The sequence below is a fragment of the Mobula hypostoma genome, chromosome X2, assembly GCF_963921235.1.
Source record: "Mobula hypostoma chromosome X2, sMobHyp1.1, whole genome shotgun sequence".
Classification (NCBI taxonomy): Eukaryota; Metazoa; Chordata; class Chondrichthyes; order Myliobatiformes; family Myliobatidae; genus Mobula; species Mobula hypostoma.
The window spans coordinates 39,935,365-39,948,860 of record NC_086129.1 but is presented as its reverse complement, the minus strand read 5'-3'; the positions used below and the strand labels follow the sequence as shown (position 1 = coordinate 39,948,860).

Sequence of the window (13,496 nt, the reverse complement as noted above, 5' to 3'; positions counted from 1 at the left end):
CTGTACTCTGCCTCATCTCCCTTGCTGATGCATCCAACTATGGCAGAGTCATCCGAAAACTTCTGAAGATGACAAGACTCTGTGCAGTAGTTGAAGTCCGAGGTGTAAATGGTGAAGAGAAAAGGAGACAAGACAGTCCCCTGTGGAGCCCCAGTGCTGCTGATCACTCCATCTATAATGTTTATAATTGTCTATAAGTATGTCTATAAAATGTTTATAAGTATATAATGATTAAATCGTTTGGGTCATTCTAATGATATGTGATTTAAGTTTTAAGGTTCAGTTCATTTAGCCAACTACTTTGCATCTCTGTTCAATGTTAGAATTGGAATAGATGACAAAGTTAATTAACATCTGTATGTATCCAGTAAAGATTTGAGTTCTTGATAATCTATGTTTTTCCTTTTTCAGTTTGGCCAATGCTTTATTAGTACTTGGTGCATTAATAAAATCAAGTCAGTTAACTGAATAGGTCTACGTAATTCCTGAACGGTGTGGGCTGTTTAGTACATGTATTAGAAGTCAAGCATGCTGTTTTATTTCCAATACATTTGCTTTTCCTCCAATCATGTTTTCGTGCAGTTAAGGCTGGTTGTAAAGGATTTAAGTGCAACAATGGTACATGTATTGGAATGACAAAACGTTGCAATGGCGTGCCAGACTGTTCGGACAAATCAGATGAGCAAAACTGCAGTGAGTGCTTCTGCATTTTTTTTTAAACTTTCAACCATATACTGTATATTTTCAACACATTTAAAAAGTGGCTAGATGGACACTTGGATTCTTTGGCATGGACTGAGTGCTGGATGATGGAATAAATACAGAAGGATGGTTGCTGATTGGTGTGGATAATTCCCTGTTCCATTGCTGTACAATTCTGTGATTCTTTAATTAGACAAGCATAATTCAGTTTGCTCTGTAATGTAATAGTCTGGAAGAGCACTACCTAACATTATACAGTATCAATACAGTCACATTTAAGACATCATTGTGAATGAACATTTTTGTTGGGTTAAAGATAAAATTGTTTGATTATTCTTGCACAAGTAGAAACAATTCAAAAATCTGTTCGAAGTGGTATCTTTCTTTATTATTATAGTTAGTAATTAACAGGTATTTTTTGACCAAGGGAATTTCATGCCCTACTAGGGTATGTATGTAGAATTTTATTGACATTTTATATAATTAAGTTCTTGATTTACTTCCCGACATATTGTTTCTATATTCTAACCTCTGGTTACTGCTTTGTTTCTCCTCCCTTCCATTCAATTTAACTCGTTATATATAAATGCTTGACTTAAAATTCATAGAATGTATATTTGTTGTTCCAACCAAAGGATTTGTAATTCTCACTTTCCCAGACATAAGTAGTAAGATATTGATGCAAATGGCTTGAAATGACTTTCATCTGCATAAGCTGTAGAAATAAAAGTTGCTGTTGTATTTAAATATTAAACCTGAATATTACCACAGTTAATTTTTTATCAACTTCATCAGGCCCATTGTGCTCCCCGTACTTTGAATTCACCTGTAAGGATGGACACCAGTGCTTGCAGAAAATGATGATCTGTGATGGAATCCGACAATGTGACGATGGTTCAGATGAGGATGCAGATTATGCTCATTGTAGTATGTTTTCTTCATTATTTTCATAGTTTGTTAAAGCCATTTAAAGCAAAATCTGTAGAAACTGACTTGATAATAGGATTTGTGTTCTACCACATGGTCAAATTGGGTCACATTTTTGGGAGAAAAGAAGTTGGTCTTCCTGCCCGCATATGACTATTCCACATGTTGGCCTTGTTTCCAGGTAGCAATTGATTTTTGTAACTTTGGATAACATTGTGTTTAAGACTGATCATGAACTATCCTAACAGGGTTAATCGAATAACTAGCAGAAGCAAGAACCATAACAAAATGACTAACTATTATTGCTCTGTTGTTATCCAGTGGCAGGCACTTCAATCAATTCTTAACCTAGCTTGCAGACTTAGCTGAGATTAGCATTAAGCAGAAATCAGATAGAATATTCTTAATTTATTAGGCTTTAAACCAGTCAATACTTCTGCTCACTGAGGAAAAAGAAACCAGATCGTAACCGTTGTCACATTTTGGCCTGTGAAATTTTCTTCGCCCTTTATATACTGTATTAATTGAGGAAAAAAATGTCTCCCATAGAGAGATGCATCCAAACAAACTGAATATGCAAGTTAATGAACCGGGTCAGGTCACAGATCTCTCAGTGGGTGAGCATCTGGGGGACAGTGACCACCGCTCCCTGGCCTTTAACATTATCATGGAAAAGTATAGAATCAGAGAGGACAGGAAAGTTTTTAATTGGGGAAGGCAAATCATGAGGCTGTAAGGCTAGAACTTGCGGGTGTGAATTGGGATGATGCTTTTGCAGGGAAATGTACTATGGACATGTGGTCAATGTTTAGAGATCTCTTGCAGGATGTTAGGGATAAATTTGTCCTGGTGAGGAAGATAAAGAATGGTAGGGTGAAGGAACCATGGGTGACAAGTGAGGTGGAAAATCTAGTCAGGTGGAAGAAGGCAGCATATGTGAGGTGTAGGAAGCAAGGATCAGATGGGTCTATTGAGGAATATAGGGAAGCAAGAAAGGAGCTTTAAGAAGGGGCTGAGACGAGCAAGAAGGGGGCATGAGAAGGCCTTGGCGAGTATGGTAAAGGAAAACCCTGAGGCATTCTTCAATTATGTGAAGAACAAAAGGTTGACAGGAGTGAAGATAGGATCGATTAGAGATAAAGGTGGGAAGATGTGCCTGGAGGCTGTGGAAGTGAGCGAGGTCCTCAATGAATACTTCTCTCTGGTATTCACCAATGAGAGGGAACTTGATGACGATGAGGACAATATGAGTGAGGTTGATGTTCTGGAACATGTTGATATTAAGGGAGAAGAGGTGTTGGAGTTGTTAAAAAACATTAGGACGGAAAAGTCCCCGGGGCCTGATGGAATATTCCCTAGGCTGCTCCACGAGGCAAGGGAAGAGATTGCTGAGCCTCTGGCTAGGCTCTTTATGTCCTCGTTGTCCACGGGAATTGTACAAGAGGATTGGAGGGAGGCAAATGTTGTCCCCTTGTTCAAAAAAGGTAGTAGGGATAGTCCGGATAATTATAGACCAGTGAGCCTTGCGTCTGTGATGGGAAAGCTGTTGGAAAAGATTCTTAGAGATAGGATCTATGGGCATTTAGAGAATCACGGTCTGATCAGGGACGGTCAGCATGGCTTTGTGAAGGGCAGATCATGTCTAACAAGTCTGATAGAGTTCTTTGAGGAGGTGACCAGGCATATAGATGAGAGTAGTGCAGTGGATGTGATCTACATAGATCTTAGTAAGACATTTGACAAGGTTCCACACGGTAGGCTTATTCAGAAAGTCAGAAGGCATGAGACCCAGGGAAGTTTGGCCAGGTGGATTCAGAATTGGCTTGCCTGCAGAAGGCAGAGGGTCGTGGTGGAGGGAGTACATTCGGATTGGAGGGTTGTGACTAGTGGTGTCCCACAAGGATCTGTTCTGGGACCTCTACTTTTCGTGATTTTTATTAACGACCTGGATGTGGGGGTAGAAGGGTGGGTTGGCAAGTTTGCAGACGACACAAAGGTTGGTGGTGTTGTGGATAGTGTAGAGGATTGTCGAAGATTGCAGAGAGACATTGATAAGATGCAGAAGTGGGCTGAGAAGTGGCAGATGGAGTTCAACCCGGAGAAGTGTGAGGTGGTACACTTTGGAAGGACAAACTCCAAGGCAGAATACAAAGTAAATGGCAGGATACTTGGTAGTGTGGAGGAGCAGAGGGATCTCAGGGTACATGTCCACAGATCCCTGAAAGTTGCCTCACAGGTAGATAGGGTAGTTAAGAAAGCTTATGGGGTGTTAGCTTTCATAAGTCGAGGGATAGAGTTTAAGAGTCGCGATGTAATGATACATCTCTATAAAACTCTGGTTAGGCCACACTTGGAGTACTGTGTCCAGTTCTGGTTGCCTCACTATAGGAAGGATGTGGAAGCATTGGAAAGGGTACAGAGGAGACTTACCAGGATGCTGTGTGGTTTAGAGAGTATGGATTATGATCAGAGATTAAGGGAGCTAGGGCTTTACTCTTTGGAGAGAAGGAGGATGAGAGAAGACATGATAGAGGTGTACAAGATAATAAGAGGAAGAGATAGAGTGGATAGCCAGCGCCTCTTCCCCAGGGCACCACTGCTCAATACAAGAGGACATGGCTTTAAGGTAAGGGGTGGGAAGTTCAAGGGGGATATTAGAGGAAGGTTTTTTCACTCAGAGAGTGGTTGGTGCGTGGAATGCACTGCCTGAGTCAGTGGTGGAGGCAGATACACTAGTGAAGTTTAAGAGACTACTAGACAGCTATATGGAGGAATTTAAGGTGGGGGCTTATATGGGAGGCAGGGTTTAAGGGTCAGCACAACATTGTGGGCCGAAGGGCCTGTACTGTGGTGTATTGTTCTATGTTATTTTCAGAACTGTTTTGTAATTTATAACCATCCCTGTAGGAGAAACATTAAACTCAAACTAAGCATGTTCCAGAATAACAAAGATGGTTGGTAAAATGCTGACAAGTGTTGGGAATTTGAAGAATACATAGCAAACCTCACATTACATAAATATCCTTTTTTTCTCTGCTGTTTGCAGTATAGCTCAACGAAAAAAGAATTACAGAATCGCAAGTTTAATCCAGATCAGGCTTGGTTTCTCAGCAGTAATTATAACTGTTAAAGTGTTAATTAATTCTGAAAAGTCAGAAGATAGATAATTAAAAATAAACTCATGGATAAGTTACTTGATGATCAGTGTTTATTTACATGTGGAAATCCACTGAATCTTCCACTTAGCTAAATACTGAAAAATCATCAGAAATTTATCCATTATCGAACATTGTTACTCTTCGGCCACTCTTCCCTCTGGTGCAAAGCTGAGTTTCCAATCTAAATTTTATCCACAGATGAACAATACCTAAAGGTTGGTGTTTCTTTGTCAAATCACAGGTGCTTACTGAGATACAAGGGTGCTCTTTACTCATCACTAGAAAGCTTGCTGTTTATTTAGCTAGGACTTGCCTGTCTTCAGTGTCCGGTTAGGAACATTTAACATGTTGGCTGGTAGTTGTCTTGGGAGATTTGAGATTTCTTTCAGTTTCAGTAGTGGGCTGTGGTATTTTAAGACTAATTACCCAAATATTATTCAATTTATCAAGACAAGTTCCATGGAGTAGCGTGGACCTGAACATGGTAAGCAAGTATGGCTTTTACTGTCAGCGAATTATTCAGTTAAAAGAAAAGACTAGTGAATGTTTTGGGTGAAACCCTTTATAAGGACCAAAGTACAAACAACGAGAGTTATTTCTATTACTTGCTGAATCTTACAACTATACTGGTTACATGTGTATGGTATATGCATTGTATATAATACTTGTAAGATCATAAACTCAGGAAAATCAAGGTAGCTAAATATTTACAGCATGATTGAAGGTTCACACATAGTACAGGTGTCCCCTGCTTTTCGAACGTTCACTTTACAAAACCTCACTGTTACGAAAGATCTACATTAGTACCCTGTTTTTGCTAACAGAAGGTGTTTTCACTGCTACGAAAAAAATTCAGCGTGCGAAAAAAGCAGCGCACGCCCCGAGCAGCTGCTCTCCCCGGATTCTGAACGGCATTCTCGCCGGCATTAGTTAAGCACGTACCTGTGAGCAGCCATTAGCGAGATGAGTTCTGTAGTATCGGAAAAGCCTAAAAGAGCTCGTAAGGGTGTTACACTTAGTGTAAAGCTAGACATAATTAAGCATTTCAATCGTGGTGAACGAAGTAAGGACAAAGTGAGTTTGGCTTGTGGAAGCTGACGAAGATGATGTTGAAGAGGTTTTGGCATCCCATGACCAAGAACTGATAGATGAAGAGCTGATGCAATTGGAAGAAAAAAAGATAACAATCAAAACCGAATGCAGTAGCGAACTGAATGTGAAGCAACTGCGTGAGATTTTCGCTGCAATGATAAAGTACGACTTTAATTTTGAAAGAGTACGTGGGTTTAGGGGATATTTGCAGGGTGGTTTGAGTGCTTACAAAGAACTGTGTGATAGAAAAATGTGCGAGGCTCAGCAGTCAAGCAAGCCTTCCACATCAGCCACAGCAGATGACGAACCTCAACCTTCCACATGGAGGCAGGCAGAGATAGAAGATGACCTGCCTGCTCTATTGGAAACAGACGATGACAAGCTGACACCCCAGTGTCCCACCACCCCAACACCCAGGCCACGGACAGATACCGATTCGCGGAGAATGCAGCGGTAACCGGGAGGCACACAGCACATCTTTAAGAAAAAAGCCAAAACAAACATGCTAATTAATTAGGTGCCGCCCGGCACCTAATTAATTAGCATGTTTGTTTCGGCTTTTTTCTTAAAGATGTTCTGTGTGCCTCCTGGCAACCCTGTACCCCTGCATGCTTCGTGGATCGGTATCGGTTGGTGGCCCGGAGGGTGGGGGCCACTGCACCACCCAAACCTGCGACGACTCAGCCTAACAGTGTGCTCGGCGCTGTCCCGATTCCGGTAAGTGATACTACACTGTACATACATTATGTCTACTTTATAGCAGCTGTGTATTTTTACGTGTTATTTGGTATGATTTGGCAGCTTCATAGCTTAAAGGTTACTGGAGAGCACTTGTGCCGTGTTTTTGCCAACAGCGCTTGCGTGAGATTTTCTGCCAACGGCGCTTGCGTGAGATTTTCGCTATGGAGAACAGTGCAGTAATGATTGTGGAAAGGTATCTCTACCTAATATAGGCTGTGTATTTATCATATCATTCCTGCTTTTACTATATGTTACTGTTACTTTAGGTTTTATGTGTTATTTGGCATGATTTGGTAGGTTATTTTTGGGTTTGCAAACGCTCACAAAATTTTCCCATCTAAATAAATGGTAATTGCTTCTTCACTTTACGACATTTCGGCTTACGAACTGTTTCATAGGAACGTTCTACCTTCGGATGGCGGGGGAAACCTGTATAGTTTATGAACAAGCAGGTTATAACAGCAGATCTAAAGGTGTGAGGAAATTTAGTTTTTGGACATTTTCCAGAAATGAAAAATATCTGTATATACAGTAAATAGATTTTTCAAAACCTACGTCCATAACAATCACTTTAAAATTAAATAACTAACATATGTGAATTGTTAATGATCTAATATTGAATATAAGCAGAATTTCTGGATAAAATGATACAGGTGAGAAATGCAGGAGTGGACTCAAACTTTTGAGATGGTGTCTGCAAGCACTCAGTATTAAAATTTTGTTGTGTTTTTTTTTGAGGTGTAATGTATGTCACTCAGTTAGGTTGCCTTGCTTGTAAATTGCCAGATTGATATTAAGTGAGAATATTAACACTTTCTATTGATATTTTTACTTTGTAGCCCAGACAGATGAGTTCAGTCGAACCTGTGAGCCCTTCAGTTTCAAATGCTCGAATGGAGTATGCATTAGCATGGAGTGGAAGTGTGATGGGGTGGATGACTGTGGAGACTACTCAGATGAAGCAAATTGTAGTAAGTAGACAGTCTTCCCTATGCCTGGTGGTTAATGATCATTCTATGGAATTTCTCCTTCTATAAAATGCATCATTTTCTTTAAACTTCAGTTGTTTAGATTTACCTATTGATCTAGAAAAATGGCTTTGAATCTCACTCGGGACTTAATGAATTTGATTTAAAATAATATGTAATGATTTCTTTTAAAGGCTAAGAACACTGGCATTAAACTGGTAGATTTGTTTCAAAACTGACATGGTTCACTAATGTCCTTTTGGGGAAGGAAGTCTATGATTTCTTGCCTAATCTGACCTATGTGCTGCTCCAGACATACCAATCTGACTGCTGAGATTGGGCAATTAAGGTTAGACAGCAAATGCACTGCTGGTGAATACCCATCCCATAAATGATAACATTATACAGTGTAAATTACTTTAATTTTCTGTATTTTTTAAGCAATCAGGTTGCTAGACGTTTTTAAACAAAAATCCTTACCAGGCATTGAAACAACACACTCAAAAAATGCTGGTGAATGCAGCAGGCCAGGCAGCATCTCTAGGAAGAGGTACAGTCGACATTTCGGGTCAAGACCCTTCCTCAGGACTAACTGAAAGAAGAGATAGTAAGAGATTTGAAAGTGTGGTGGGGGGGAGAGATCTGAAATGATAGGAGAAGGCTGGAGGGGAGGGATGGAGCTAAGAGCTGGACAGTTGATAGGCAAAAGGGATACCAGGCTGGAGAAGAGAGAGGATCAAGGGACGGGAAGCCTGGGGAGAAAGAGAAGGGGGGAGGGGAGCCCAGCGGGTGGAGAGCAGGCAAGGAGTTATAGTGAGAGAGACAGGGAGAAAAGAGAGAGGAAAAAAAGGGGGGAGAAAATAAAAGATACATTAAATAAGGGATCGGGTGTTAAGGGGAGGAGGGACATTAACGGAAGTTAGAGAAGTCAATATTCATGCCATCAGGTTTGAGGCTACCCAGACGGAAACAACACCTTATATTCCGACTGGGTAGCCTCCAACCTGATGGCATGAATATTGACTTCTCTAACTTCCGTTAATGCCCCGCCTCCCCTTCACACCCCATCCCTTATTTAACATTTTTTTTATTTTTCCCCCTTTTTTCTCTCTCTCTTTCTCTTTTTTTCTTCCTCTGTCACTCTCACTATAACTTCTTGCCTGCTCTCCACCCTCTGGGCTCCCCTCCCTCCTTCTCTTTCTCCCCAGGCTTCCCGTCCCATGAGCCTCTCTCTTCTCCAGCCTGGTATCCCTTTTGCCTATCAACTTTCCAGCTCTTAGATGTACCCCTCCCCTCCAGCCTTCCTCTATCATTTCGGATCTCCCCTCCAGCCTTCCTCTATCATTTCGGATCTCCCCTCCCCTCACACTTTCAAATCTCTTACTACCTCTTCTTTCAGTTAGTCCTGATGAAGGGTCTTGGCCCGAAACGTCGACTGTACCTCTTCCTATAGATGCTGCCTGGCCTGCTGCTTTCACCAGCACTTTTTGTGTGTGTTGTTTGAATTTCCAGCATCTGCAGATTTCCTCGTGACCAGGCATTGATATGGTTTTTGAATCTTTGCAGGATATCCTACTGAGGCACCTTCTTGTATGAAGTATTTTCAGTTCAGTTGCCGGAATGGAAAATGTATACCGATGTGGTGGAAATGTGATGGGGAGAATGACTGTGGAGACTGGTCTGATGAAGATGGCTGCCCTGGTAGGAGCCAAAATAAATACAATAATATGATTTGTTGTTTGGGTGGAATACACTAATAACTGGTGGGAAATGCTTGTAACTTGTCTCTACATCATTATGGCTGACAGTCACTGATTGCATTTACGAAGTCTCTGAGCACTTTAAATTACACAAGCATAGATGTCTCTGGACTAAGTACTGGAAGATGGGATTAATATGGATTGTTGCCACTGTATATCTTGGAAGTGATGAGCTGAATGCCCTTTTTCCAGACTGTATGACTCTGGGTGTTGGTTTAAGCAGGATTTAATTACAGTGTAGTAATGGAAATTGGCTTTGAAGTGAAAATAGTCACTTCCATTTACTATAATTATATGGGGTGAAAAGAGAAAGACCAAAGATGTAGAATAGAACATTGAAACAAATTTCAAATATGAAAACATTATTATTGTTAAAGAACAAGCTTGTATTTATGTGGTACCTTTCATATCTTTGACAGCCATATTGAAGTCCAGTTGGTAGCAAACAACCTTGTGGCCAGGTGAAGTTTTAGTCAGATGTGATTCCAGTTTCATTGGATGCTTGCATGTCTCTTTGGGCTTATTCTGTGTTTAACATGACAATGCAGCACTCTTTGTATGGTACTGGTGCTTGTTGATATTTCCTGCTCAAGTTTGCATTGAGAAAGCAGAATTTGCAGAAAAAACAGATAGTTTTAGATGTGAAAGATCGTGTCTACTAATTTAGTTCTGGCTCCTAAAATTACTACTTAAATTAGCCAAAGAACATGAGTCTTTGCATCTATTTTAGGTTCAATTCCTGTTCCACACACTACTGAAGTTCCTTTGAGTTGTGGCCCCAACCATTTCAGATGCAATTCTGGGGGATGCATTGTAAACCATTGGGTATGTGATGATTACGAAGATTGTGGAGATGGTTCTGATGAGGAAGGTTGCCCATCTATTTCAGGTAAGAACACATGATGGCTGTACATAAACTGAGATCTTGGCTTCATTGAACATAATATATGTTGCAAAATATTGGGGTTTCTTTATGCACCTTTCTTGTTTAAAGTCTGATTTTTTTTAAGTGTTTGTCACAATCAGTGAGTAAAACAGAAATTTATTTCATCATTAAATATTGCACTGCTAAAACTTAAATTTATCACACCTTATTGCAGACCATAGCTGGGGCTTATTGAACAAAGGCTGCATTTATTTACTTCAAAGTTCTTGCTGCATTGATTCCTGGAATTTCCAACATGTATAAATTTTGCAGCTGGTGATTCTCTAGTAATTGTTTGCATGTATGTTTTATAATAAATCTCTTGAATATATTTCTAGTTGGTGCCATTACTGGCCACTGCAATTGAAATATCAAAAGCCATGATTTTCTAGAGTAGTGTTTTTTTGCTGCTGTTGATTTAATGGCGTATTATGGAACATTTGCTGAATTTGACTATTCACTCATCAAGTTTTGCCAAAACCCTATGCTAGGATAGTAACTTGAAGAGAGAGTCTAGATGTACTATGCACCTGGCCCTTGGTCTTCTGTGTGAGGAGACTAACATGGAAATGGGGTTAATGACCTTGCGGATAAAACTTGGTGTATTAATTGTTAATATATCAATGTTTTTAAATTACATTTTTTATTTTATTATTTTAATAATAGAATTTCCCTGAATATCATTGAGTTTTTAAATACTTTGATAGGCTGTGAACTATGACCTACTTGTAGTAAGGAGCCATCTTGAAAGCAGTTCAAGATCCTCTTAGTTTATAGACAATTCCTCTGCTATTGATTGTCCATAGTTTACAATAGTGAGTTTTGCTACCCTGTTACATTGGCTTCAGTGATGATCATCTTTAACTGAGCAGTTGTGATTCTAGAACAGTTGTCCATTGAACTTTGATTTAGTTCATAATCAGCAAATGGGTCAGCTGACCTAAAACTGAATATGTGGGGAGCAATTAAAATTTGAGGAACTGAAAGTTGTTTCACATATTGCACTGTTTTATCCAGTTTGGATCTTGCATGGCTAAGATTGCCTCTCCCATCAAATACCTGTATTTCTGTATTATCATCTGGTTAGTCCCAGATGAACTTTGCATTGTAATACAACAGTACAATGCAGATGTTGGCTCTACAGGATGCGATGTTCCTGCTGACCATGATGCCAGTTCAGAGTTTGCACATGGTCTATATCCCTTCATTCCCTGACTGTCTAAATGCAAAATGTCTCTTAAAAGTCACTGCGGTATCTGCTACCACACTTCACCTGGTAGTGCATTCCAGGCATTTTTTTTAATGTGTCCCATCTATTTCCTTTAAACTTTGATCCTATCACCATAAAGTTATCCCTGTTAGTTTTTCCTGGGGGTGGGGGGGGGACTGTTTACCCCCTATGCATCTCATAATTTGATATGCTCGTATCAGGTCACCCTTCAGCCTGCGATGCTTCAGAATAAACAATCCAAATTTGTTCAACCTCTCCTTATACCAATACTCTAATCCAGGCAACATCCTGGTGAACCTTCTTTGCACTCCCCAAAGCCTCCCCATCCTTTGTGTAATGTTCTCATTGAGTATGAAATGTTCATTTTCGAGTCAGTTGTTGCTGCATAAAACCTATAATTTTCACTGCGAAGATAAAATATGATTTTCTTCTTCCTGACCAAGGCTATGACATGTTTGAGGAAGCATTATATTTGGTTAGATACATAGATACTTTATTGATCCCAAAGGAAATTACAGTGTTACAGCATTATAAGTGCACAGATATACAAATATTAGAAGAAAAGAGAATTAAAAAAAAAAGTTACCTCAAACAGTCTAACAGTAGGGGATCATCACTTCCCCAGCTATAGGTTGACCCATTATAGAGCCTAATGGCTGAAGGTAAGAATGACCTCGTATACCGCTCTTAAGAGCAGCGTGGTTGTCTTAGTCTATTACTAAAAGTGCTCCTCTGTTCAGCCAAGGTGGCATGCAGAGGGTGGGAAACCTTGTCCAGAATTACCAGGATTTTCCACTTTGTTCTACCACAGCCTTTAGTGTGTATAGTTTGGCTCATGTAACAGAACCAACCTTTCTCATGAGTTTATTGAACCTGTTGGCATTACCCATGTTAATGCCATTGCCCCAACACAGCACCACATAGAAATGATACTACGTAACTCGAACTTGTTTGTCTTGTTGCCTGCTTTGGAAACTTTAATTTCTCATTACTGATCTCTGTTATCTTTGTCCACATTAATTTGATTTATTAAGTTTATTTGGGATGCTTTTGTGTTAATTTTTTTTGTTTAGTGCAATCAGAATTGATTTTTGAAAACTCTTAATCCATTGAGCATTCAAAATCTTGGGGGTCATGTAATGCATTTTATATCGGCAGCAAACAGAACAACTGTTTCTACCACTACGGCACGGCCTCCTGGAAGATGTAGTATCACAGAATTTTCTTGTGCCCGAGGCCATAACTGCATTCCCAACTGGAAGCAGTGCGATGGTCACCGAGATTGTCGTGATGGATCAGATGAACGCCACTGCCGTAAGTACATTTGCTGAACAACTTGCAACTGAATCTGTTGAATTAATTAACAAATTAAGAGAATTCTTAAGATTTTATACCAGAAGTAGGGAGTGACTTAAATGCACTGATTCAAGGACAGTTTTTTCTAACTAGTTACATTCAGTTGTCCATTACCAGTCCTCATTTGTGGTAGAGAGAGAGATATAGTTGCTTGTAATAACCAACCCCTTTGGATGTATTATCTCTATGCATTTATTTTGCCATCAACTTGTGGGAATAGGTGTGCATTAAAGAAAAAAAGAGGGAAAAAGAAAAGGTAGTGAGTGAGAATATTTAAAATTGACTACAACTTATGGCCATCCTACTGTGACATGTGAATAAATTAGCTGTTTGTACTCTTAGTTATGAAGCTATTTATAGTATTGGCAAAAACAGCATAATAACCTTAAGACCAGACTTTCTTCAAATGTTGATACACTTAGTCACCTCACTGAGATGAGAGAGTTCCAAATTTAAAAAGACGTCTTAGAAAACTGGACATAAGCCCATCGATCAATACGTGCAGTATGCTGAAGGTCTTTGCTTGAAATGGTAGTGTTTTATCTTTAACATGCATATTGCCCTGCTGAACATATTGTTTCATTGTGATTAACTCTTGAGTTGTTTAAAATCTGGCACTTCATTGCAACAATCTAA

General features: G+C 39.8%; 1 protein-coding gene across 2 annotated transcripts in view; it reads left to right on the top strand.

Annotated features, from left to right (window-relative positions):
* sorl1 (sortilin-related receptor, L(DLR class) A repeats containing) overlaps positions 1 to 13,496 on the top strand; it is a 258,600-nt gene that overhangs the window by 167,887 nt on the left and 77,217 nt on the right. For both annotated transcript variants that reach the window (XM_063038299.1, XM_063038298.1), the window contains exons 27-32: positions 583 to 693; positions 1,498 to 1,629; positions 7,460 to 7,591; positions 9,155 to 9,289; positions 10,079 to 10,237; positions 12,663 to 12,818. In XM_063038299.1, the coding sequence (XP_062894369.1) occupies positions 583 to 693; positions 1,498 to 1,629; positions 7,460 to 7,591; positions 9,155 to 9,289; positions 10,079 to 10,237; positions 12,663 to 12,818 (825 nt within the window). The remainder of the gene's footprint in view (positions 1 to 582; positions 694 to 1,497; positions 1,630 to 7,459; positions 7,592 to 9,154; positions 9,290 to 10,078; positions 10,238 to 12,662; positions 12,819 to 13,496) is intronic.